Raw genomic sequence first — 23,727 nt, forward strand, 5'->3', positions numbered from 1 at the left:
ACCCTGTTTGATTTTTCTTCAGTTGGAGTTTGGTTCTAAAGCTTGACTCAAATATATTACCCAGCTATGGAGATAGTTGAAATCTGTTAAGAATTTTCACTTTAAATGAGTATGGCGTTTAAAAAAATTAAACTGTTTCTCAACCGGAACATACAAACACCACATACTGCTAAAGATTTAATTAGGTACTTTCATTAAAGAATCAGAAAATATGTATTTATTGTTTAAAAAAATTTATCTGTATAAACATTTTTTTTAAAATACTGATGAGCCTTCATTCCCTTGATTTGTAATTCCACACTCTTTCATGTTTCTGCAAGGTGAACTCTAGAGGAAGTGAGGTGAATATAAACCATGGAAAAGTTGGCATGCATCTGTAAAAAATTCTATCTTGGCATGATTGCTATTTATTTTGGCAGTAGGCTTTTATACCTTCTAAAACCAAAGTATCCTGTATGTCTTCTCAGTTTGTCTTTATTCATTTTAATCTCAAAGTTTAGGCTATAAAAAGGGGGAGTGTAGCCAAAATCCATTTCTTTCTCATCAGACATCATGAGCTGAAAAGGACATAAATATTATTTCTCATTAAGATCAGTGGTCAAACTCCCCACTCTCCAATTATACCATGAGAATAATATGTTTAAAGTTCTCATTTTGCATAGAGGAACCAGCTGATCATTATATTCTGCACAGCTTTGATCAGAACAACTTTCTGAAAATAAAAATAAACCCAGTAATTTTCTTAAGATTAGTAAGTTCTGTATTTAGACAAAGGCATGAACAAATGAGCTAGTTAATTTTTATTGCAGACAAAGCTGTTGTCATCTTGGCTTCTGAAATAAATGGCTCTTTGGCTATTCTGTCCCTTTTCAATACTGGATATAAGCTTCTAGAGGGAAAAGGCAATGCTTGTATGTTCAGAGATCTTACCACTCTAAAGGAAACTGCAATAAGTGATATATACCTTTCAGCTAACACTCCTCTCAGTAGTACAACAAGGCAGACCTCATGTCTCAGGTTAGATCCTCTTGATTGTGATCCAAATCATAGCATTTGCATAGTTTGACCATTCGAAGTTTTAATGGGGAAAATAAATTGACAAACCCTGTGAATTGGACTTGTCTTTTGATTTCAGGATTTAGTTCTGCCTGTACCTAGATACAAAGTGGTTATTTAAAGCCACCCCTTGAAGGGAATGCCATGGGAATGGGATTCCACAGGGGTTTCGTGGCTTTAAATGAGCACACACACACACACACACACACACACCCCCAATAGCTGTTCCACTTGGTCCTGCACTTTTTCCATAGTATTACCTTTGCACTGGGCTGGATTAATGAAGTCAAAATAAAGCACTGTATCATGTTTTTAGAGATACTGTGTTGCATATGTTAATACCTTGCTTCTGCATACTGACCTCAGGCAGTGGCTAGGATGGCATCTGCAAACTAACTCTTCAAAACATGAGCTGCACACAGAGTGCTGCAATGAGGAAAATAATCTTTCTCTGTATTTGTTTTCCAGCTAAGAAGCTCTTTCAAACAGGCCTTTGGAAAGAAGAAGTCCACCAAACCTCCTTCCTCACATTCAGACATAGAAGAAATGACAGATTCCTCTCTTCCTTCCTCACCTAAATTGCCCCACAGCTCAGGAGAGTGTGCAGCAACATCAATGAAACCATCTCAGTCAGCATCTGCGTAAGTGTCTGTCTTGGCAAATGGGATGGGCTGGGAAACAGACCTGCTCCAGCATGGCCATTTGCAGTTCAGAAAACACTGTCAGCAGCTGTGGTCTTTTAATCCTGACCTCCATCCTTTTGCCAGTTTTCTCTTGAGCTTTACCATTTACACATTGGTTCTGCAGAAGCTCTTTAACCAGTCTTAATCTTTCCTCCTTTCACAGACTTTACCCAAAATTACCCAGATATCCAAACTTGCAAAAGCTTATGTTCTGCTCTCCCTGCACCATTAGCAACTCTATCTTAACCACTTAGTAAAGGCCAAATGCTAAAGTTTCCTTGTTTCATTTTGTGACATTCTAACAATGTAATTTTTTTCCAGATGGCTGTGAATTTTTACAGTATACTAATTCCTTCTGTTATTAATTTATCTACTTTGTAGCTTCTGGTATATATGATTTTTAATCTATTTTCTCTCTTTTATCAGCTTGGATTTTTTGTGGGATTTTACTTCTATATTTTATTCAAATCACTACCCTTAAAATTTCAGGTCTGAGAACAAGTTATCAGTCACCAGCTGTCCCATTTCTTCAGTATTTTTTGAATATCTGGAATATCCGTTATGCTCTTAGAGTTCCCAGCTCTTATTCACATTTCTCTACTTTTGGGTTTTTTTTTCATTCCACTAAACTCATAACTCTTTCTAATACGGGGAAATCACTCTTTGAACCAAAAAAAAAGCTACTACTGATGCTAGCCCTACTTTCCTTCTCCTAACTGAGAATAATCAGGTCACAAATACTCCTTCTTAAGGCACTCAAGTAATTCTAGTCTCATGACTGTTTTATTAGATAATAAATGGAACATCCATGGAAATAAAATTTCATTTCTTATTTGCTTAGCATAGGTAGGTATGGACACATCACAGAAAGAGCTGTACCATAATATTCAGGAAAAAAATGCTAGTGTATGTCTTTATTAATTTTTAATCACATTTAAAATATTTGTGCATATTTTGAAATATATTAATAATTTTTCTTCCTCAATTTGACATATATTTTATTTGCCATGAACTTCATCTTCCTTTTACTTATGATTTCTTCGTGTATTTTCTTGACTGAGTCTCGTGTTCTAAACCATCACCTTTACTTTCTTCCAACTGCATCTGTCTAATACATGTGTGTGCAGGTCATCTCTAGTCTGGGCATCAAAGAAAAGGCAAAACGGTCGTGTGGTCTACAAGCATAGATCCCGGTAAAACTGAGTGTGGGGCATGGAGTTGTATACCCAACTGCTGACCTGAAGAGTGCTGCATCTTTTTTCCCCAAAATGCATTTGCATGCATTCTGGCAATTAAATGCTGACCTTTGTTTCTTTTTCTTTTTTTCTCCAATATTAGAAGTAATAATCACAATAATAATACTGATTTTCATAAAATACTTTTCATATTGAAATTTTTCTGCAAATATTAACTGTTTATAGTCACGGTAATAAAGAACAAATAACATTTACTGAATTGACTGGAAATACTGCTTAGTGTAACAATGTAGCCAAAAATCAGTGTTTTGTTTTCTACTGGTGGTTCTGGTGATGATACAAAGAGGCAAAACAGTCTGACATGAAAGCAGGACAGTTTTGGGTCCCTGGCCCAGTCATGTTTCAATCTTTTCTTACAACATAATGGTTTCTTTCCTTAAAATAAATATTCTTGAAAGATAACCACAATGGTAATCCAGCCTTCAAGGAAAAAAGATACCAAAACCAACCCTCATGATTTCATACATCGCACATTACAAAATGACAGGCTATAGGCAAAACATCAGCTATCACAAATCAAAACCATTACAGATCAAAATCTTCTAGACCCTAAATTCAAGGATTGTCCATTTGTGTAACATTCAAATCAAAGAAACATATTGATGCCTAACAAATAATAAATATTAGCAGTACAGTTTAATTAGCACTCTTCAGTTCTGACTATTGTTACGTAGAGAAAGCATAAACTTTGCACCAAAGAAATTATGTGAGCATAAAATCCTGTTAAAACCAATGGATGATACGCACTCAAAAAAAGATACCTGAAAAGTAGTTAAGAATTTGTTTTTCACCATAGTGAACTAAACTATAAAGCTATAAAACAATCCGATCACTTCTTCTGGAGAAGGCTTTTTTTCCTTTTTTAAATTGCAGTTTGATCATTTTCATGTTTCTTTGATAAGTTTCTTTCTTCACTCATAGGTTTCACAAGCAGCAAGCATTTTTCTGTTCTTTGATATTTTATAATGACACTGCTCTGGGGAGAGAACCTTCCTTTAATCTCCTGCCTGTTTCCTGCTCCTCTTTAGGATCTGTGAGTGCACAGAGGCAGAGGCTGAAATTATTCTTCAGCTAAAAAGCGAGCTGAGAGAGAAGGAGCTAAAATTAACAGATATTCGTCTGGAAGCCCTCAGCTCTGCACACCATCTGGACCAGATCCGGGAAGCCATGAACCGCATGCAGGTCAGTGCAGTAGCTTTAAGTGATGACAGAGATGCACACCAAAGGTATGAGTGGTATATTTCCTTTCCCAGTATTCTGTTTCAGGCACCAAAAAACTGTCAATACAAAGTAAATTGCTGGACTGACTGTACTTCTGAAGGATGGGTATGATAAGTGTTCACCTTATAATAAAGACATTCTTAGCATGTATATTAATAGCTAAAATGCATTTAAGAGATATGGGAGAAGACATAATCCCTGCCCACAGGATATTTATTATCTCAAGCCTATGACTATGGTAACCAACATGACAGAGAAGTAGATCAAAAAGTGATTTCTACAGCGTTTTAAATCCTTGAGCCATGGAGGGCGCCAGGATGTTATGTGAATACTCTTTCATCATTTCTGATTCCTAACTCAGTCATGAATGTAAAATTGAGCTAATTAGTGCACCCAGCATCATAAAAATTTGCTACATTATTTTGTTACATGGCTCCAATTCCTTTTCAATTGCACTGAGCTTTGTGGGACTTGGCTTGTTGCTTACATGCAAATGCCCAGCACCATGGTGGGTGCCCAAAAGTATCTATAATATCCACATAGGTCCTTCAGTAGAACTGGGCCCTTCTGGAATGGCAGCTAAGATACCTATGCCATCCCTGAAGGCACTATAAATCTGTATTTTGGGAACAGAAAGGCCATGGGCTGGGGATACAGGTTGAGACAGGGTTGGCAATATTTAAAAGTCTAGAAATGGGCTGCATGATAAACTTCCATTGTAGTCAATTGAGTTTTGGTCCTGCAGTAGTGAGGGCTAAAGAGCTATCCTCAAATTACCCTGAGATAGGCACAGAAGGTGAAATGGAGTTCTTTGAGCATAGGTACTTCTCACCATTTGAACCATCCTCAAGTATTTGCATCTGCACAGGACATGTCAGTTTAGCATTTTTCCATGGAAGACCATGTTTGTCATGCCACTGGAAACCCACATTTGCACAGCTGCAAAATGTGCACATTTGCACAGAGCTGAGCTGCTCTGTGTTGGGTGCTTAGGTCAGGTGCACCTTTAGGTATTTCTGTGTAGATGCCCATAGCACCTGATTTCATAACTACGGAAATGGTGTTCTTGATGACTTTTCTAGACCTCTTTGTTTACACGATGCCTGTATCAGTCTCAGCCACGTCTTGAAACACCATGGGTACCTGCCATCCTCCCAGGTGCTCACACACTAGATGCCAACATTACTGAGGAATATTTGGATAAACTTCAATTGGAGGGAATTATCAAGAATTGGTCCATAAATATGGTTTCATTTGTCCAGACATAAGTAAGGCATCGATCTCGAGGCACTGAAAGGTTTTAAGGAACTATGAGGAACAGAATACAGTTAATTGCAGTGGTGGAGAAAAGAATGTGAAGGCTTATCATCTGATGACAGTATCATACTGGGAGATGAGTGCCTGAGCCACATGAGCCCCCCAGAGGGAGGAGTCTGCTGTAGGCACAGTTCTTAAAAGTCTGAACTTCCTCAAATCTGAGCAGAGACAACTAGTTGAGATGCTGTTACAGGTAATCACCATTTCTGAAATTTGCCCAAAAGAACAGGCAGCCGCCTTGCAGTTGCCAAATTATGACATTTCAGAGGATTCATGAGGATTGGTAAGGGGAAAAAACAGGACTGGTGGAAGTGATACATGAATACTTTTAGATTCAAAGCACCTTAAAAATTTAAAGCTCAGGTAAATTAAAGACTGCTAAGAGCTGTGTAATTAATCAGCATAAATTGCAGAGTAGCTCCTGATTCGAACCCTAAGCTAAACTGATACATACATCTATTACCTTCTGTTACTATTAGGCTGTTTTGTTCCTTCCCTTTCACTATCACCTCACCCCTGTGTATATTTTTGTAGATGTATATAGATCTAATATTTTTGTAGCTGTAGCAGAGGTTTTTTTTATGATGTTATCTATCTCTTATGTTTTTACTTGTATAATATAGCTGTGCAGCCTCCATTAAAAAATGGGACTTTTTAGCAGAGTGATAATGAATGTAGAATTAAATCTGATGTGCAGAACCATCTGTAAGAATAAGCAGTTTCTTTGTAATGTGCTTTCGGAAGCTAGATTTAGCTGGTACCAGGTTGTTCTCAGGCTACGTTTTCATTTTATTATTGTACGTGCAATAATCACTTGGCACCACAGAGGATTTAGCTAAAAAAATTCCAATTGTTCTGATTCATCTGTCACTGTCTGTTTTCATCAGAAAAAGTTTGCTCACCGCTGTGTGAACAATCCAGTGTTTCAATGATCGAAAAGTCTCATTTGGTAGCAAGAAACTGTTAAACTATCAATTTCTACATTTTCACTTTTAATTTAATTTCTCTGTGAAGTTACTTCTTAAATTTTATATTCAATGGCAGTAATAATTTTCTTAGAAACACTGACATATCCAGTAACTTTCTTAACTGATTATTACCTTAGGTAATTGACAATAGAAAGTAGCTGAGAAAAATGGAGATAGCTGGAAAAATTCTAATCACATTCACATAATGTTCAACTGTACAATAAGCACAAAAGCTTGAAGCTTATGTTGCTTAGGATGTATCTTGAGACAAAAGCTAAAAGAAGGTTATTGGAGGTTTTCTCTTAATTTAAGAATTTAATAATTAAAGGCAATCCAGTTTTCACTGTGTTATATCTCTGCTGTGAAAGTGGTAAAGCAGTTAACTAGGTCGGAGGAACACCATCACCAGATTAGTCACCAACATTGGTTTTCCAAAAGAATAACCTCCTGTGCTTTTGTGTTGATTTCTTTTGTATATAGAATGAAATTGAGATATTGAAAGCTGAGAACGATCGCTTGAAGGCAGAGACTGGAAATACTGCAAAGCCTGCCCGGCCATCATCAGAGTCGTCAAGCAGCACGTCATCTTCTTCATCACGGCAGTCACTAGGACTTTCTCTGAATAATTTAAACATCACAGAATCTGTTACATCAGGTAAACACACTTTGGGCACATGCACGCCTCAGCAGTTAGTAAGATTTTTTTAACCCCTTAGCAGGCCACATTGGAGAAGCATGACTAGAGATTAAAACATCTCATATCATTCAGGTTAACATTAGATATATATTCAGTAACAGTGATGAGAAAGAATGCTGGGGGTTTATGTCTGAAATGTAGCTTTTAGAAGCCCCTGAACAGCAGTAGGACTGTTCATTATGTTTGTTTTGTTCCTAGGTATGACACTCTCTGCCTGTGTAGTTTACAATACTCTTTGGTCATCCAGTTTACAATTTATTTGAAAAGAAACATCTGTTGAAGTATACATGACCACTATATTGATATATTCTCTTGCCCAGATGGGATAAATAACAGTATAGTATGTGAAACTTTCTTCTTTTGATTTGCAGATCTTTGATCATTCAGTTTGCTCCCGTAACCTGACTTCATATTTGCAGCTAAGACAGAAGGGGGTCTCAGTTAGCTTTATCTCTTACATTTTTTTAATTTGAGACAGTTAGCTGGCCTATGCTGGACCAAATCACCATTTATCACAGTAGTCAAACCCCTCCTGGCCTATCAGGCACTCTCATTGTCTTCTGTGGATGAAGTAAAGCAATCAGAACTTTGGTCCACATCCTGTACATTAACATTCGATCATTTTCCATGCCATGGAGTTTATGATAATAAGCCTTCTACATTTGTTTTGATAGTGTAGCCAAGAAACAGAGGTGCTGTCTCTAACATTAGAACTGGGAGTAAAGCAGGAGCGAAGCAGCACTCATTAGCATAGATGCCACAGAAATTATAATGCAGTCTCTGGAAGCAATTAAAATGTGGCTAATAATTGTGGAAAGAATCTAGGCAAGAGTACAGCTGGATATAAGCCAAACTGACTGTAATTCAGAATGGCAGTTAGTCATATTATCTTGTCAGTCATTGATTGTGGATATTTGAACATTTTTTCTGGTTAATATCAGATTTTGAATGAAAATTTGTATATTTTCTGTTTACATTCCAGCTCCTTGAAAGATTTAACTTATAGCATGGAGGACCCTGAGCTAGGCTTCAATATGCAATGAGGTGTTGCAAAAGCAGGAGGAAAGAATTTAACTGCTCACAGATCCACACATATCAAAAAAAAAAAAAAAAAAAAAAAAAAAAAAAACAACACCAAAAATAAAGTAACAAATTTTTTTGCAATATGGTGGTAGAATGTCTCTCATGAGTAGCAGCCATTAGCACTCTGTTGCTTGGCACTAACTCAGTCTAGATTCAGGAAAAACATGTAGGAAGGAAGGCCTGAAGAAAAGGAGGGGGAACTAGATGAGAATACAATGGATGAAGAGGAATGAGGGAAAGAAAAGGGAAGGTAAAAGATAAGATAAAGGAATGAAAATGAGGAAAATTAGGAGGAAGTGTTCAGAATAAGAACAGAAAAAAAAAAAAAAAAGAAAGTTGGAAAAGAAAAAGGAAGAGGAAAACGGTGGAAAGGAATAGGAGGAACAAGAAATGGTTGGATTCTATGATCTTAAGGGTGCTTTCCAGCTTAAATGATTCCATTATTTCATAAACTTTATATAATCTTTTGTTATTTTTCTAGATGTTTTTCTCACATGCAAAGTAATTACTTTTTGTTATAAGAAATTAAAGATATAAGGGTGCCTAATGAGGAGTGGAGAATTTCATTTGATTATGAATCTAGAATTTTTGATCACTAAGATGATCATTTTGTTGCCATGCCAGAGAACTTGGAAGGGTGACAGCTTCTCACCAAGTCTTGTGGGATTTCTGAGACAGCTGGAGTACTACTGAACGAAAATCCCCGAGATATGGGGAGGTTAATCATGATGAGGATTAAGCTCAGAGAATTTAGTACTTTGGCTCTTCATATTATGAAAATGTCATTGCACATTCTGAGAGCAATATCTCCAATCAACCACGGACAAGTGGAAATGACCCAAGCTATCCACTGCCACTTCCTAAGGGTATGAGGACACCCTGCAGATCAGTGTGAGTGGCAGCCTGGGAAGGGGTTTGATGGTTACAGACACCCCTATTTCAGTCAGTCACTGGAGTGAAAGGAGCAAACAAGGACCAGTATACTAGACTGGCCCAGAGTGCCAGAGCTCTGACAAGAATTGAACTGAAATAATCATAGCATGCCTAAAAAGCAGACCTGGCAGGGGGTAATTAAAACAATTAGTACCACCATGAAATTAGAGCCCCTTGGGCATCTTCTCACTCCTTGTATCAGTGATAGAGACAGCTCTTAAAAAGTGAAATTTGTTCCTTTGCTACAGAGTGGTTCCTCGTTCCTGAAGACTTAAAGAAGAATGAATTTAAAGGGCTACATAAGGGTCATTTAGAGATTGAAAAATTTCACAGGGGGTTCATACCATAATTTGCCCTCAGATAAGCTATGCAATTATCAAAGCTCTTAGGTTTGCTCAAAGGTTTGCTCAAATATTCCAAAACACGAAACAAGTGAAGTGAAATATTCAGTGATGACACAGAATATCTGTCTCCCTGGAACAAAGCAAGCATAGATTTATTAAAACTCACAAAAAAAAAAAAGAAAAATATTCTTCTTTGTTCAATGAACTAAAAAACAACATCAACAACAAAAACCCAACAGCGGAATCTGCATTCTAGATCTGGATGTAAATTATCAAACTTCTAACATGAAAACTTCTTTTTTAATACATTGACATAAATTATATTCATAAGCCTTCTTTGGTTTTTCTTTGAACAAGTGACTGAATCTTACTAGGACCTCATTTAATATGGATGAAATCTGACCTTGTGTAGACTATGTCGTGAAGTCGATGTTTTTCACACTAAGAAAGAACAGGGCTTAGGTTAGTGGATTACTGAGGGTAGTGCTGCCCTTTGAAGAAAATGTAAATCCATAATCTCATCTAATTTTATAGTTAGTTTAAATGTCTAACAGTAAAATATCAGAGAGAACTTCTAGAAGAAAGCAGCAGTTTTATCACTTGCAATAAAGCTGTAGGCCCAGCCTTTACCAGAAATATATCTGCTTTCTCATTTTAGCAGTTAATGAAGTGGTAAAAATGGGTGCAGAGCAGATCAAAATCACTCTTTACCTCTGAGAAGAATCAAGCCTTTCCTTAGAGGAATGGCCGAAAATAGAGTCCCATATTCTGGAAGAGTCCAAAGTGGTTTTCTAGTGGTGGTGAAAGGGACTCTATCCATGCCATATGTACAGAAGGTAAAGGAATCATCTGGAAAGTGAAATTAATGCTATTTTACTTAACAGCAAAAAATATCAATGTGAAGATTTCTTGTTTTCTCTTCTTACAACATTCAAAAAGGCACAAATGAGTGTCCAAAGACATAAATTTAATTTAGTTTTTAAACAATATTACTTTGTGAACACATTGTCATTTTGAAAAAGTTCCAAGAGGGAAAGCAAAGACAAGACTATAATACATTTTTTTTTTTTAAATTTATGAATTCTCTATTCATTTCTACATGATTTAAACTCCTAATATTCCTGCAAAAATTGACAACTTATAACTTTTTTTTAATGATAAATTAGGAATAAGTACAGATTTTATTGCAAGTTGTTGTCATGGCAGCCTTCCTTTTTAACCAAATAATCTTTTTAACAAATATTGAACTGATGATGTGAACATAATTGATATGAATTTTCAGACTGATCACTTCCCTTCTTTTAATGTAGATATTTTGTTGGATGATGTCACTGATGGGGGACTCCACAAAGAAGGTCATAGTGTCAAAATTTTAGTCACTATAAACAAAGGCTATAGTCGAGCAAAGGTAAGTGCATTACCCAGAGCAGAATTACAGCTCAAGCAAATGCTGGAATATGATGGCTCTTTTGTTTCCTGTATTTTAAGCTAGGAACTGAAGGGAAATGTCCCACAGATAAGCTCTCTTCACTGTCATCCATGCTCAATGCAGTTAGGCACACTCCACAGATTAATGTCATATGGCCTCTTTCAGCCTTTGTGGTGGCTTAGACACTACCAATTATTAGCTAATTAATAGTAGGATGTCCTGGGACTTGCTATCTCTGTTTAAAAGTCACTATAAATTAGATCTATGCCTTGGTTTCCTTAGGATGCAACTATGAATTTGCTGCTGAGAAATTGTATTGTCATGTTTTCATGTTTTGTGTTATAAAAAATTATAAATACAGTGCAACCTTTATTTTTAGTCATCTTTTTAAAAACACAGATGCAATCAAAGAGCAGAACAAAATTCTGTATCCCCTTCTTTATGAAGATGTATCAGAGTAGTACAATCTATACCTATTTCTGGCATGGAGATTATTACCAAAGTTGTAACCTTTCATTCTAATACTAATTAGAACCATTTTTAGTCCAGTTTCCAAAAATCTCTCTTTGCAGGATCAAAAGCCTCATGCATATCTGATAGGATCAATTGGAGTCAGTGGAAAAACAAAATGGGATGTTTTAGATGGTGTAATCAGACGTCTCTTTAAGGTAAGACGCTGAAAAATTGGTCTAAGAATTATCACAATTTTCTTTTTCATTTTAGAAAATTTCTGGATTCTTTGAGTTGTCTTGCCAAGATTTTGTTTTGGTTTGAGGGTTTTTTTGATATATTGCTACCACCACTGTTAAGCTTTATTCCTTATGTAGCAGTTCTTTTTTTTTCTGACTGTAGGCAGTTCTCCAAATAGCCTTCATTCAATTAATATTTTTATGACTTATGTTTTAATATAATTTCAGGAGTATATTTTTCGAGTGGATCCAACTACTAGCCTGGGTTTAAACTCTGACTGCATTGCTAGCTATTCTATAGGGGATGTAACTAGAGCCCATAGCCTAGAAGCACCTGAACTGCTGCCTTGTGGATATCTGGTTGGAGATAATAACATCATCACTGTGAACCTGAAAGGTAAAACCTGAAGAATACTTCTGCAGATACTGTAGAGTTCAATACTGCAGTTCCCTATCCTTTTATGTTTATTTTTCTTACACCTGACCTTTCTGTATTATCTCTAGTTCAAGGACACATTTATCACATAAACTGTCTGTAAGATATTGCATAATATCTATTGCAGCATTTTGAGGGAAATCTAAGAATATTTGTCCTCTCCTGCCTGACTGCCAAATCACAACAAAGTGCAGATTTCTAAACAGTGGCAAAAATACCAACCCCAAAATGGAGATTATGATGAGAAATATTTAGACTGTGTTCAGCTCCATAGGAAAAATTCTATTAATGTCAAAAGCTTTAGGGATTTGCTATTGGAGGGGAGAAGGGGCTTTCAGAAGGATTTTACATACATTGATGTGACAACTGGTAACCTTTGTGGCTTTCACTTTGACCTTTTTTTTGTCATTGTTGCCAGTAATGTCTGAAACACATATGTTTGCCTCACTGAGCCTTCTCTTCACATTTACTTTGATTGCATCTCTCCCACTCATCTCAATTCACTACTGCTATTTAATTTTTTGTGGGAGGATACCACATTTGATTTAGAAGATTTGATTTAAGTGGTATCTTTCCTTGCTTTGGGCATAGCACTGATGCCATCAGGTGCTGGGCCAAATAACTACCTTAGCAAGGATAAGGACAAGCCATTTTTCTTTTCTTCTATCCCCAGGCGTAGAAGAAAACAGTTTGGACAGTTTTGTGTTTGACACATTAATTCCTAAGCCAATTACCCAACGGTACTTTAATTTACTGATGGAGCATCGCAGAATTATTCTTTCGGGACCCAGTGGCACAGGAAAGACCTATTTAGCTAACAGGCTGGCTGAATATATTATAACTAAATCTGGCAGAAAAAAAACTGAGGATGCAATTGCAACTTTTAACATAGATCACAAGTCAAGCAAGGTAAGTTGCAGTTGAAAACATAATCTATTGTCCAATTTGTAATGATGATGCAGAACAGATTCTATTAACTAGTGTACTCTTGCTGCTCAGTTAGCATTTCTTCCTGTAAGAATTCAATCTCCAACCCCAGTGATGTATGGGGAACAGATCTTTCTGTTCTAAACAAACCATTGAAGCATTGTCAAGGAAGTCTCAATTTTCCTCCTCTTGAGAAAGCCTGCTTTAAGTATAGATGCAGAGTCCAACTCCCATGTAAACTAAATTTTTGGAGTGTCTGTAATTCCTTTGTCAGAAAATTGGATATATAGTAATACTACTGTAACTTGCTTTTTTATGATGATAACATCAGCCTTTTTTGCAAAGATTTCAAAGGGGTGATTTGAAATTACTGTCTTGGGCTCAGTTTCTTAATTAGCACTGGAGAGATAAAACTGCCATGATTTCTGGTGCCATCGGTCAGGAAGCTGACCATCCAGAAATTGCCTCACACTTCATGTCACATTCCCAGTGATTTACATAGCTTGGATTATCAGGTTTGTAGCAGGACTTCTGTGCTAGCCACAGATAACACTATTCACTTGGCTGTCCTGAATTGGGCGTACTTCTGACTTGGTAGCTGGGGGGAAAAAATGAAAGGGTTTGCCGAGAGCTTTCTGATTTGCACAGAATATAATAAATGCTATCATAAGAAGGGAAAACATAGAGATCCCAAAGGGGCAAAAGGACCGTTCTGGTGAAAATAACTGCTTTTCACTGTGTGAAAAGCCTTTTTTTGTGGTGCCATTTCCTTTGGCATAGAATGTATTTATGTTTTATTGTTATACCATACACATCTGTAAAGAAAATTGTCCCACAAAAGAGCCAGCTTTTGGATTTCTGGTATATTGCTTGGTGTGTGTTTTGGTGTTTGGCTGTTGTTTTTGGGATTGGACTGGTTGGGGGTTTTTTTCCTCTTTTTCTTTACTTCTATCAAAATTCATGTAGAATTTTTGAGTTTGTAATAAAAAAAAAGAACAAGCAACATTGTCAAATACCAAGGGTGTTTGAATAATACTGATGATACTATTCCATGGAAGAAACATATAATGTTCCCTAAGACACCTGATAAAAAGGCAAAGAAAAGTATTTCTTAAAATGAAAAAGGTACATGTTCCCATCAAAGAAGAAAATATTCTGCTATCCCTGATTCAGAAAATAAAATGGCAATAGGAACTTCGTCCAGAATACTGAGTATTTCCAATCCTGACAAAATTAGATACCTCTAGAGATACAGCTGTAAAACTTGACTAGCCCAAATTCTCAAAAGCAACTCTTGACAAAAATATGAAATATTTTGAGAATAGAAGGCTCTCTTTTAGTTCTGCACTAAACAGCAGCCAGACAGCAGACAGGAAAGAAGAATTTACACAACAAATTTTATTATGAGGTGTGATAAAGCATCCCCAAGAAGGCAGGCAGATTTTCAGTGAGATTTCAGTTGAAGGGAGATATCTAAAGGAGCAGTTCAATACACCAAAATCAAGTGACAGAGTGGTGGGGTTTTGGTATATGAATGTGGCATCTATAAGAACAAAGGTCCAAAAATTAGCATCTCAGCCCATTAGAAATCGTATCTTTTATTGCAACATATTTTCCTCTGGATATAAGATAATTTATCAGCAAATTTCTAAGGAATACATCCTCCAAATCAGAATGCTTCAATGATTTGCCTTGTGTTTAGCACCTTTGCTTTTCTTAGCACTTTAATGTTGGCTTTAATGTTGCCCTCTGTAAGCAGCATGTTTTCCTGCATGTGCAGATCCAGCTGAATGATCCATGGAAGTAAAACTCTTTAGCATTCATTTTATTGTTCCAAAATTTTTTTTCCAGTGAAACTACATCTATGGTCCAATTGGATTAATCTTTTCTGGGCTTGACGTGGTTTTTTGTGATTTTGTTTTTGTTTTTTTTATTAACTCTGCTGAAGGATCTGCGACAATATCTAGCAAACTTAGCTGAGCAATGCAGCGCTGACAACAATGGTGCTGACCTCCCTGCCGTCATAATTCTTGATAACCTCCACCACATCAGTTCACTAAGTGACATCTTCAATGGTTTCCTCAACTGTAAATACAACAAATGGTAGGTAGCACCTCTTCTCTCTCCTTGCACACAGGTTTTACAATTAAAACAGTAAAAGTTCCTTGTTATTTTGCAAAATAAAATGTCCCAGTGAAAGCTTAGGCTCCCATAGACCATCTGCAAGGCTGTTATGTGCTTCAATGATTTTAACCCTTTTCAGGCAAAAACGTAGTGGTCTCCTTCACTTCATTTACATGACTCCCATGCTTCTCAGTGAGATGTAAATGTACCACACAATTTAAGAACATACTTAAACGGTTGGCTGAATTATAGTCTTATCCTTTGCACCTTGTCTGATTACACAAGCTCATTAGTACCATGAGAACAGCTTATACTTTTGTAATAGTGGAATTTGGGATAAACCATGCCATACAGAAGCAGCTGGGTATCTAGCAGATTTGCCCTTTCCACAGTTATCCTGCAGCAGTGCAGAAGTACAAAGTTGGCTGACTGTCCTTTATTCTCAAGGAAGAGTAAAAATAATGTTTTCTAGAACTTTTACTGGCTTATAACGTTGGTTATTTCTGCTTTAAAAGTGACATCATAGGGACTTCCCTTCATAAAATCACTGCATGCAATGTCTTACTCCTGAGATTCACTGGCTTTTGAAACTAAAAAGCTAAGCCTACTGCCAAATTATAAATTACATTAAGACAGGGTTGCTTCATCTATTTGTTCATTAGAGATGAGCACTAGAAAACTACATATGTGTAAGAGGGAAATCTTACAAGAATAAATATTTTTAAAAGGGTACCTCAGAATATTTAAATCTATGACTATACCTATAAAATCTATAGTACACTCAGAAACTTTTATGTACTAAATCTATAGTACACCCAGAGACTCTTTTGAAATTGGCCTAGTGCACATAAAAAGAAGGAATATAGTGTGAATATTTGAATTAATTCTCCCTCAAAAAATTCTACTGCTTTTATATTTCCAGTCCCTATATTATTGGAACCATGAACCAGGGAGTTTCTTCCTCACCAAATCTGGAGATGCATCACAATTTCAGGTACATTCACTCTGTATTTACTGTGGCCATGTTTGCACAGCTTGCTGCTTTTAAGCCCAGTTCTTTGACAAATATTGATCTTGTGTCTCATCACAGTAAAGTATTTCAGTTTCAGTTTCTCTCCTCTATTGATGAGTCTCTGTATGGTGTTGGGAAATGGTAAAAGAAATAAGATACTGTCTGGCACCTCTAGCAAGTCGCTGAAGATGATTGCATTCCTGCATTTCATCTGTCTTCAGCAGTGTCTTGAGTTCCTGCTGGAACCTGAAATGGCTGTGTTGGAACAGTGAGCAGTAATGAGGTTTATTGGAGCAGTGTTATACTTGCTGACTAATGAGACTCCATGACATTAATTTCATCTATATGTTTAAGAGGAAATAATGTATTTGCTATTCATTGCTGCTTGACATTTATTTCTTCTACCCAGGTGGGTGCTGTGTGCTAATCACACAGAGCCTGTTAAAGGTTTCTTAGGCAGATATCTGAGAAGGAAACTGATTGAAACTGAAATAGAAAAGAACATACGCAATAATGAGCTTATGAAAATCATTGACTGGATCCCCAAAACATGGCATCATCTCAACAGCTTCCTAGAAACGCACAGCTCTTCAGATGTAACCATTGGTGAGTCCATTGATGGAATGGTTTGACATAAGGATGCAAGCTGAGCATTTTAGGGATTTGTAAATACATTATTATTTTTTTAAAGTTGGCATGTCTCAATGGCAAGTACAACATAGATGTGGGGAATTTGTCAAGTTGTCAGCAAGATTTAAAAGAAGATGGAAAGTTTAATGAGAGAGTATACATATTTCCTGGTACTTCTTTTATTGCTAAATGCTTTCAAGTAAAGTATCACAATTTTTAAAACTCAATTAAAAAAATACCCCAGTAGTAACTTTCCTAAGCTTTTTTTTTCTCCTACTTTTACACTGCAGTATAATTACAGCTATAAAAACCCTTGGACCTGAGGTCTTTTAATGGAATAACTATGTTAGCAAAGATGTCAGCTTATACACAGCTTTGCCATAGAACTTGTAAGTGTTCATCAGGCCCTAAAATTGGACTAAATGGCACTAGTTCATTTTTAATAACAGGAGACTGTCAGCAATTTTAATATAGTCCTGTTTTAGTATTTTCTTAACTTGAGCTTGTTCCAGTACTGCTCTTTTAATTTTTAGAAGAGAATTTTGTGTTTCCTAGTTCTACCTTTTTAAATACACAACTTGATTTCTCAGGTCCCCGTCTCTTCCTCCCTTGCCCTATGGATGTTGATGGCTCCAGAGTGTGGTTCACAGACCTTTGGAACTATTCCCTGGTTCCATATCTTCTGGAAGCTGTGAGAGAAGGACTCCAGGTATGCTATTTGTTTCCTGGAAATTTTTTGATTGTTTTCAAGGGCTTTCTCCAAGCTATTTTCAAACAGTACATCCTGGTATGAATACTGTTCTATTTCCAAGAGGAAAAACTTTGGATGGGTTGTAGAAGGCAGACTCAGATTCCTTTTGACCTGCTCTTACTCTGGTGTATGATTTGGCTTTGTCTGCTCCAGCAATAATATATCTTGTATTTAATGAAGAGGGTTTTTTCTCTGTGACTGGAGGAAGGTGGGGTTTTTTCCATTGTTTAAAGGGTTTCCAGCATGGCTAAATACAGCTCAGACTGTCTTCCTGAGTCAAGAAGCCTCAGCCTACCCCTGAATGGAACAGTTAATAAGCTTTACACTGGTGCCGGAAAATAGCTTTGGTCTGTGTAATCCTCCTACCACCTACATACACATGTAGGTACATAGGTTTGTGGGAAAAAGCTTGTGAACAAGAATGTTTCCATAGAATCATAGAAAGGCTTGGATTGAAAGAGACCTAATAGATCACCTAATTCCTGGCCTTGAACACTTCCAGGGATGGGGCGTACACAACTTTTCTGGGCAACTTGTTCCAGTGCCTCACCACCCTCGTTGTAAAGAATTTATTCCTAACATCTAATCTTAATCTCTTCTTAGTTTAAAACCATTCTCCCTTGTCCTATCACTATCTGCCCACATTAAAATGTTGTTCCCCCTCTTTTTTATAAGCTCCCTGAAGGTTGCAATGAGGTCTTACCTCACAAGGATAACTCTCTGGGTTATACCAGAGGACATTAGGATTCTGGATAATTCCACATCTTTGGAGGGAACCTAAATCTTTACATTAATCCATTCTCTTTTTTTGTATTTTCCCCCCAATCTTTAATTCTTTAATTTGCTTTCTCCCTTTTCCTTTTTGTTTTGTTTTGTTTATGTGCTGCAATACTATTTCCTCTAAAAAGATGCTTTGTGGAAAGGCATTTTTTTTTCCACACATGACACCAAAAGAAATTACTGCACAGCACAGGGAGGATTGTTATGGCAAATAACTGTGTAAGCAGCTGCGGTTTCTTTATCAGCTGTATTGACACAGCGACATACTGATGCAATGGAGGTTTAGAATCTTGCTTGTTGAATATCTCATACTTTCCTAAAACTGCTTATCTCTCTGGGAATTACAGTGTTTATGCCTTGTGCAAAATACTGCCAAACATTTGATAGAACAGCGACAGTGAGATTAACAGCACTTGTTTAGACCAGGTATAAAAATGCAGTGATATTCTTCATGCTCATATTTCCCCAAGCATACAGGGTAACTGCTTAAATGAAAACTTCTGTTGTGGAGCAGAAGATGGCAGCATATAGAAGAAAATATGTTTGTTCATGAGCTGTACCAATTTTTAGCTGCTTTGGATGGCTTCCATAGAATAAAAATATTAATAATAGAAATCTTTTACATCATATAATTAAGTGTTCCTGGAACCGAAGCTGGATAAAAACTGCCTTTCTGGTCAAGTACTTTGCAAACTCACTTGTCGGACATAGGATTTACAAGCCTTGCTCTAGATTCTGGAAAAGATTTAGTCACTGTTAATCTCAGATGAAGGGAAGTGCTACAGCCTGGAGTTAGCCTGCTACCTCTGGGAAACATTTCTCTTGGCTTATTTAGGCAGATCCCTGTTACAGCATCCGAGCTTCAGTTCTGGGCAGAAGTTTGAGTATCTCTGTGCCTAATGCAGGGAACTTGGCTGCTGAAGCTCAGCATTCAGCAAGTGCCCAGCAGCAGCTGTGCAGATAGGCAAGCCCATCATTCTGCCTTTATCACTGAAGTCCTCCTCTGTTATATTCCCTTTAGGAGTGCAGCCCACCTATATCCTCCGTGAGTGCTTGCCCTGCCAATGGCCTTGGTGTTCTTTGGGTTGTGTGAAACTGTTTGAGGCGGAAGAAACTGCAAAAAGCCCTGGTGGATTGCTCCCCATCCCCGTGTGTCATTGACAGCTAAAGGAAATCTTTGAAACAGCAACCAAGGGGCTCTCAGTTAACATGTTGCTTGTGAGCAGCAATACACACAGGGGTAAATTTTAGTGAGGAAGCTAACAGATCCCTTAAAATTACAATATTCTCTTTCTTACTTCCTCTGCCTTCCTCCCAGATTCATAAGCATTTTATGCTTCATAGTAAGGAAAAATATATATCTTGTGAAGTTCTTCTCTTAACCTTCTGAAAGTTACCACATTTAGGATGTGGACAGATGTCTGCTTCAGCATCTCATTTTGCTAGAAGTGAACAATCTGTACTGCCACCTCCTAATTCACTTCAAACAAAATCCAATTAACTTGAATGCTTTTGATAGGCCTGTGTTAATTTCCCTGATATGCCTTAAGCAAATTACCTGGAGGTCTCATTTCACATTGCATCAAGCACTTTGCTATTGTCTACAAGTGTCACTAGTTATGGAGCATTTTCTAACTTGCAGCCACTGTGTGTATTGAAGGAGCAGCACTAGTGGAGATGATCCGATGTCCTTAAGGTCTTATTTTACCTGAGTACTGAGAACGTCTGGAAGAAAATCTGTTTCTGAAATGGTTTAGATTTTTTGTGATGACTTTTTTTTCTGCTGTTACAACTAGTACTGAAAACTCAGTAGAATACTTACCTGTGTCTTATCCATAATATAGATGTACGGTAAGAGGGCACCCTGGGAGGATCCCTCCAAGTGGGTAGCTGATACCTATCCATGGAGCTCTGCAACTCTACAGCATGAGTGGCCATCACTACTTCAGTTAAGGCCTGAAGATGTTGGTTATGAAGGTTATGCATCAGCAAAAGAAGGAACAACCTCAAAGCACGTTCCGCAGACTGATACAGAGGGTGATCCCTTGGTAAGATTCAACCTTTTGGTAAAAGGATTTTCAGTATGCACTTTAATCTCACATGTTAAACCGTACACTGTGCAGTAAAAAAGCACTGCGCAACTGCTCCACAATAGGCTTTTAAAATGAATCTTCCTAAAATTTATGAAAATGTTGAAAACGAAAGGAAGCAGGAGGGCACACATCACCAACATGTTGATATGTCCTTACATTGTTTGCATTTCTCATGTGCCCAGATGTATCTGATATCTGGTACCATGTATCAGATCTTCATCATTATACTGCTTGGCTACCACTCTTCAGCAGCTTATTAATCAGTTTTATCATGAAAACATCTTTCTTCACTGAGCAGTTTTTCATCTACATTATACAAATGAAGGACTGCAATATTCACATTATCTAATTTACCTATCATAGAGAATTCAGTGAAAATAGAAGCTAGCCATCCTCCCATTTCTCATAATAATTCAAGATAACTGATGACTGTGTAATGGTCTTAATGTAGAAGGAATGCAAGTGTGGTGGCATTAAATGATAAGAAGTTGATTTCCCTCAATGCCACATATTGTTTTATTTAAATACGATCCCAGATATTTGGGTTTACCACTGCCTCCTCTGATAATGGACTATTAAAATGCATATGTTGAACTGCTATTCTTGTGTAGTGCTTTCTCTGTGGACTGTCTTTATCACAATTCAAAATACCACTTTAGAGAACTGTATTTCTAGAATACAGGCAGAATACATTCCCTTGGAAAAGGGCATTTCTCAGAGAAAAATGCATTTAGCTCTTAACAGTGTTAAGAAAATGGTTCCTCAGCCTCACTGTTTCATGTTCAAAACCAGACCTTGTGTCCTGAAGGAGTGTAGAAAATCATCTTATTTGAACTCCTCTTCCATTCCATAAGCTTTCAGGTGATATTTTGACCTTGTGATTTGGGTTTCCAATGAGTGTGTTGGACAGGCTTCCAGCACAGCATAATATCCACTATGATGAAAACTGAGACTATGGGCAGCCTGAGTTCAGTGTCCACTCACCCCTGCTCCCTGCACACTGTGGTCAGCATCTCTACCTGAGTAAATATCAGAAGCTTGAAAGTTTTGACTGGAGGGTTTGCCCCCTGCCTCCCGTGGAGCTCCTGGCTGGGCAGACACTGCACTTGTGGAAACAGGACATGTCTCATGCAGGATGTATTGAACACCCATCACAGGTATCCTGTGTTTGCAAGCATGATACCTTCAGCAAAAACTGCACAAAAGTGTTGATAACACTGTTCAGTGCCTAGAGAAAACTTCACCGTGCAAGCTGAAAGCATAGAGATGTAAGGACTTCTGAACAAACTGGAAATAGGGGCTTAAAACACAAACCAATAGGAATACATCTTCGGCTTTGTTTTTTTCTTTTTGTAACGACAGTGTTTTTGTTCCTTGAAAAACACTGAAGTACTGTCAACGTTGGTTCCATTCCTTAACATGCTGGCAGAAGTAGACGGTTTATAAATAAAATCCTGGCCATTATGTAGTTAGCCATCAAGCATCCAAGTAATTTTCTGGATCTTAATGCTGCTATTTGATGATTTTCAGATTGATTTCAGGTACCAGTATTCCCTAAATTATGGGGGGCTCTATTCTCCTGGATAGGAGGATCTGTTGCTGTTCCACTCCTGAGGTCAGTCCCTCAACAACAGATAGGGCTCATCTATGAAGCAGCTGGCATCAGTCCACTCCTCTCTCATTCCCTCCCCATCTTTCTCTTGTAGAGGGGGTATGTTAGTGTGATTATGTTTCCAGTTGCTTTTCCAGCGTAATGCATCTACACCATCCAAAAATTATCTGGAAGCTTAACTATCTCTAAATATGGGCCCAGATGTCCAGCTGAGATACAGCTTCCTTCCTCTGCCAGGGTTGCAGCTGCAGCTGGCCTCGCCCCTGAATTAAAGAGTTATCAGGCAGCTCCATTGTATCCCTCTTTGGACCTTTAAACTTCTATTTAAAAACCAGAAGGCAATGAAAAGAGTGCCAGTAGGAGCCACTAACACCCTGCCCTTTGTGAAATCTTTTTGTATGGTCGCTCCTCCAGGTACCAGCACACCTCATACAGCAAGGGAGCTTAATTAAATTTTAACACGGTCACTGCAGCATTAGATGAGATGAGATTATGTAAACATTGCTTTCTTCTTTCAGATGAATATGCTAATGAGGCTTCAAGAGGCAGCCAACTATTCGAGTGCACAGAGCTGTGACAGTGATAGCACCAGCCACCATGACGACATTTTGGATTCATCTCTTGAATCAACTCTCTGAAAGGGACAAATCTTGCTGTAGGATGATGGTAAAATCTGTTTCCACTAGACCACTGCCAGTATTAAAGGAGCACACCAAGGTGTCTGAGTAAGAATGGTGTGTTGCAGGGAGGCAGAAGACCTAACACTGCAAAGTCAGGAAGAAAAATTGAAGTGGAAAGCTTGAATTAGTTTGATTTCAAAGCGTTTCAATACCTATGGAGCCAAGTGAGACTCCATTTGTCAACTGGAAAGTGCCCTAGACCAAGGGCATCTGAGCAGATTGCACACGTGTTAGCCAAACTGGAATTTTTTTTTCCCTTATCCTCTTTCTCTCTCTCTGTCTCTCTGTGTTTCTCTGTACAAGTTTACAGTGAAACTTCTTTGGGTTTTTTTCTTCTTTGGTTTACCCTGAGGTACTGCATGAATAATGCAGTCTTCTAATTATCTTCTAACCTCTGTTGTGCCACATGGTGCTGGTCACAGGATGGCAGTGGTGTTTGTGTTACACACTACTGCCTATTCCAAAATGAGTAAAAGATGATAGTAACTCAGAAAGCACAAACAGTATTGTGCAATCACCAGAAAACATGACTGTGATATGCTGGATAAGTGCCAATTTAATTCTAACTGCCATGGTCACGGTGATGCGCTCCATCAAGTTTTTAGTACGCAAGTCACAGATTTTATAAAGTTATTTTTACCACAAGGGTCTTTTTTAACCGCCTGCCCACTCCTTAACAACAGTTTTCTACCAATTATTAACCAACACTGATTAAAGGCTTTTTAGGGCTTCATTTGTTTGAGCCTTTTCAGTGAAAGAAGGAACATTTCTTATGGTGCTGTCTCACTGCCTTAAAACAGATTTCTAGAACAGTTTTACAGTTGGTTTAATTCCTAAACCATTGGTAATTTACACTGTTTTTTTCTTCATTTACTAATGAGAAAACATCAGTTAACATAGTAGCCTCATATCTGTATATCATGATTTTTTAAAGTAATGGATACGAGAAAGAACAGTTGCTATATAATATTTTTATCTTGTGAATAGATTTCTCTGCCTACCCTCA

General features: G+C 37.5%; 1 protein-coding gene across 1 annotated transcript in view; it reads left to right on the forward strand.

Moving 5' to 3' along the window:
- Window positions 1-23,047, forward strand: part of NAV3 (neuron navigator 3) — a gene marked incomplete at its 5' end in the record, with an annotated part of 137,357 nt that extends 114,310 nt beyond the window's left edge. The window contains 13 exons of the mRNA XM_066319210.1: window positions 1,525-1,697; window positions 4,024-4,177; window positions 6,982-7,156; window positions 10,869-10,966; window positions 11,560-11,655; window positions 11,905-12,073; window positions 12,786-13,021; window positions 14,988-15,142; window positions 16,086-16,157; window positions 16,585-16,781; window positions 17,396-17,514; window positions 20,181-20,384; window positions 22,560-23,047. Of these exons, the coding sequence (XP_066175307.1) occupies window positions 1,525-1,697; window positions 4,024-4,177; window positions 6,982-7,156; window positions 10,869-10,966; window positions 11,560-11,655; window positions 11,905-12,073; window positions 12,786-13,021; window positions 14,988-15,142; window positions 16,086-16,157; window positions 16,585-16,781; window positions 17,396-17,514; window positions 20,181-20,384; window positions 22,560-22,679 (1,968 nt within the window). The remainder of the gene's footprint in view (window positions 1-1,524; window positions 1,698-4,023; window positions 4,178-6,981; window positions 7,157-10,868; window positions 10,967-11,559; window positions 11,656-11,904; window positions 12,074-12,785; window positions 13,022-14,987; window positions 15,143-16,085; window positions 16,158-16,584; window positions 16,782-17,395; window positions 17,515-20,180; window positions 20,385-22,559) is intronic.
- Between the last annotated feature and the right edge of the window lie 680 nt (window positions 23,048-23,727).

Source organism: Sylvia atricapilla, chromosome 5 (assembly GCF_009819655.1).
Source record: "Sylvia atricapilla isolate bSylAtr1 chromosome 5, bSylAtr1.pri, whole genome shotgun sequence".
NCBI classification, from domain to species: domain Eukaryota; kingdom Metazoa; phylum Chordata; class Aves; order Passeriformes; family Sylviidae; genus Sylvia; species Sylvia atricapilla.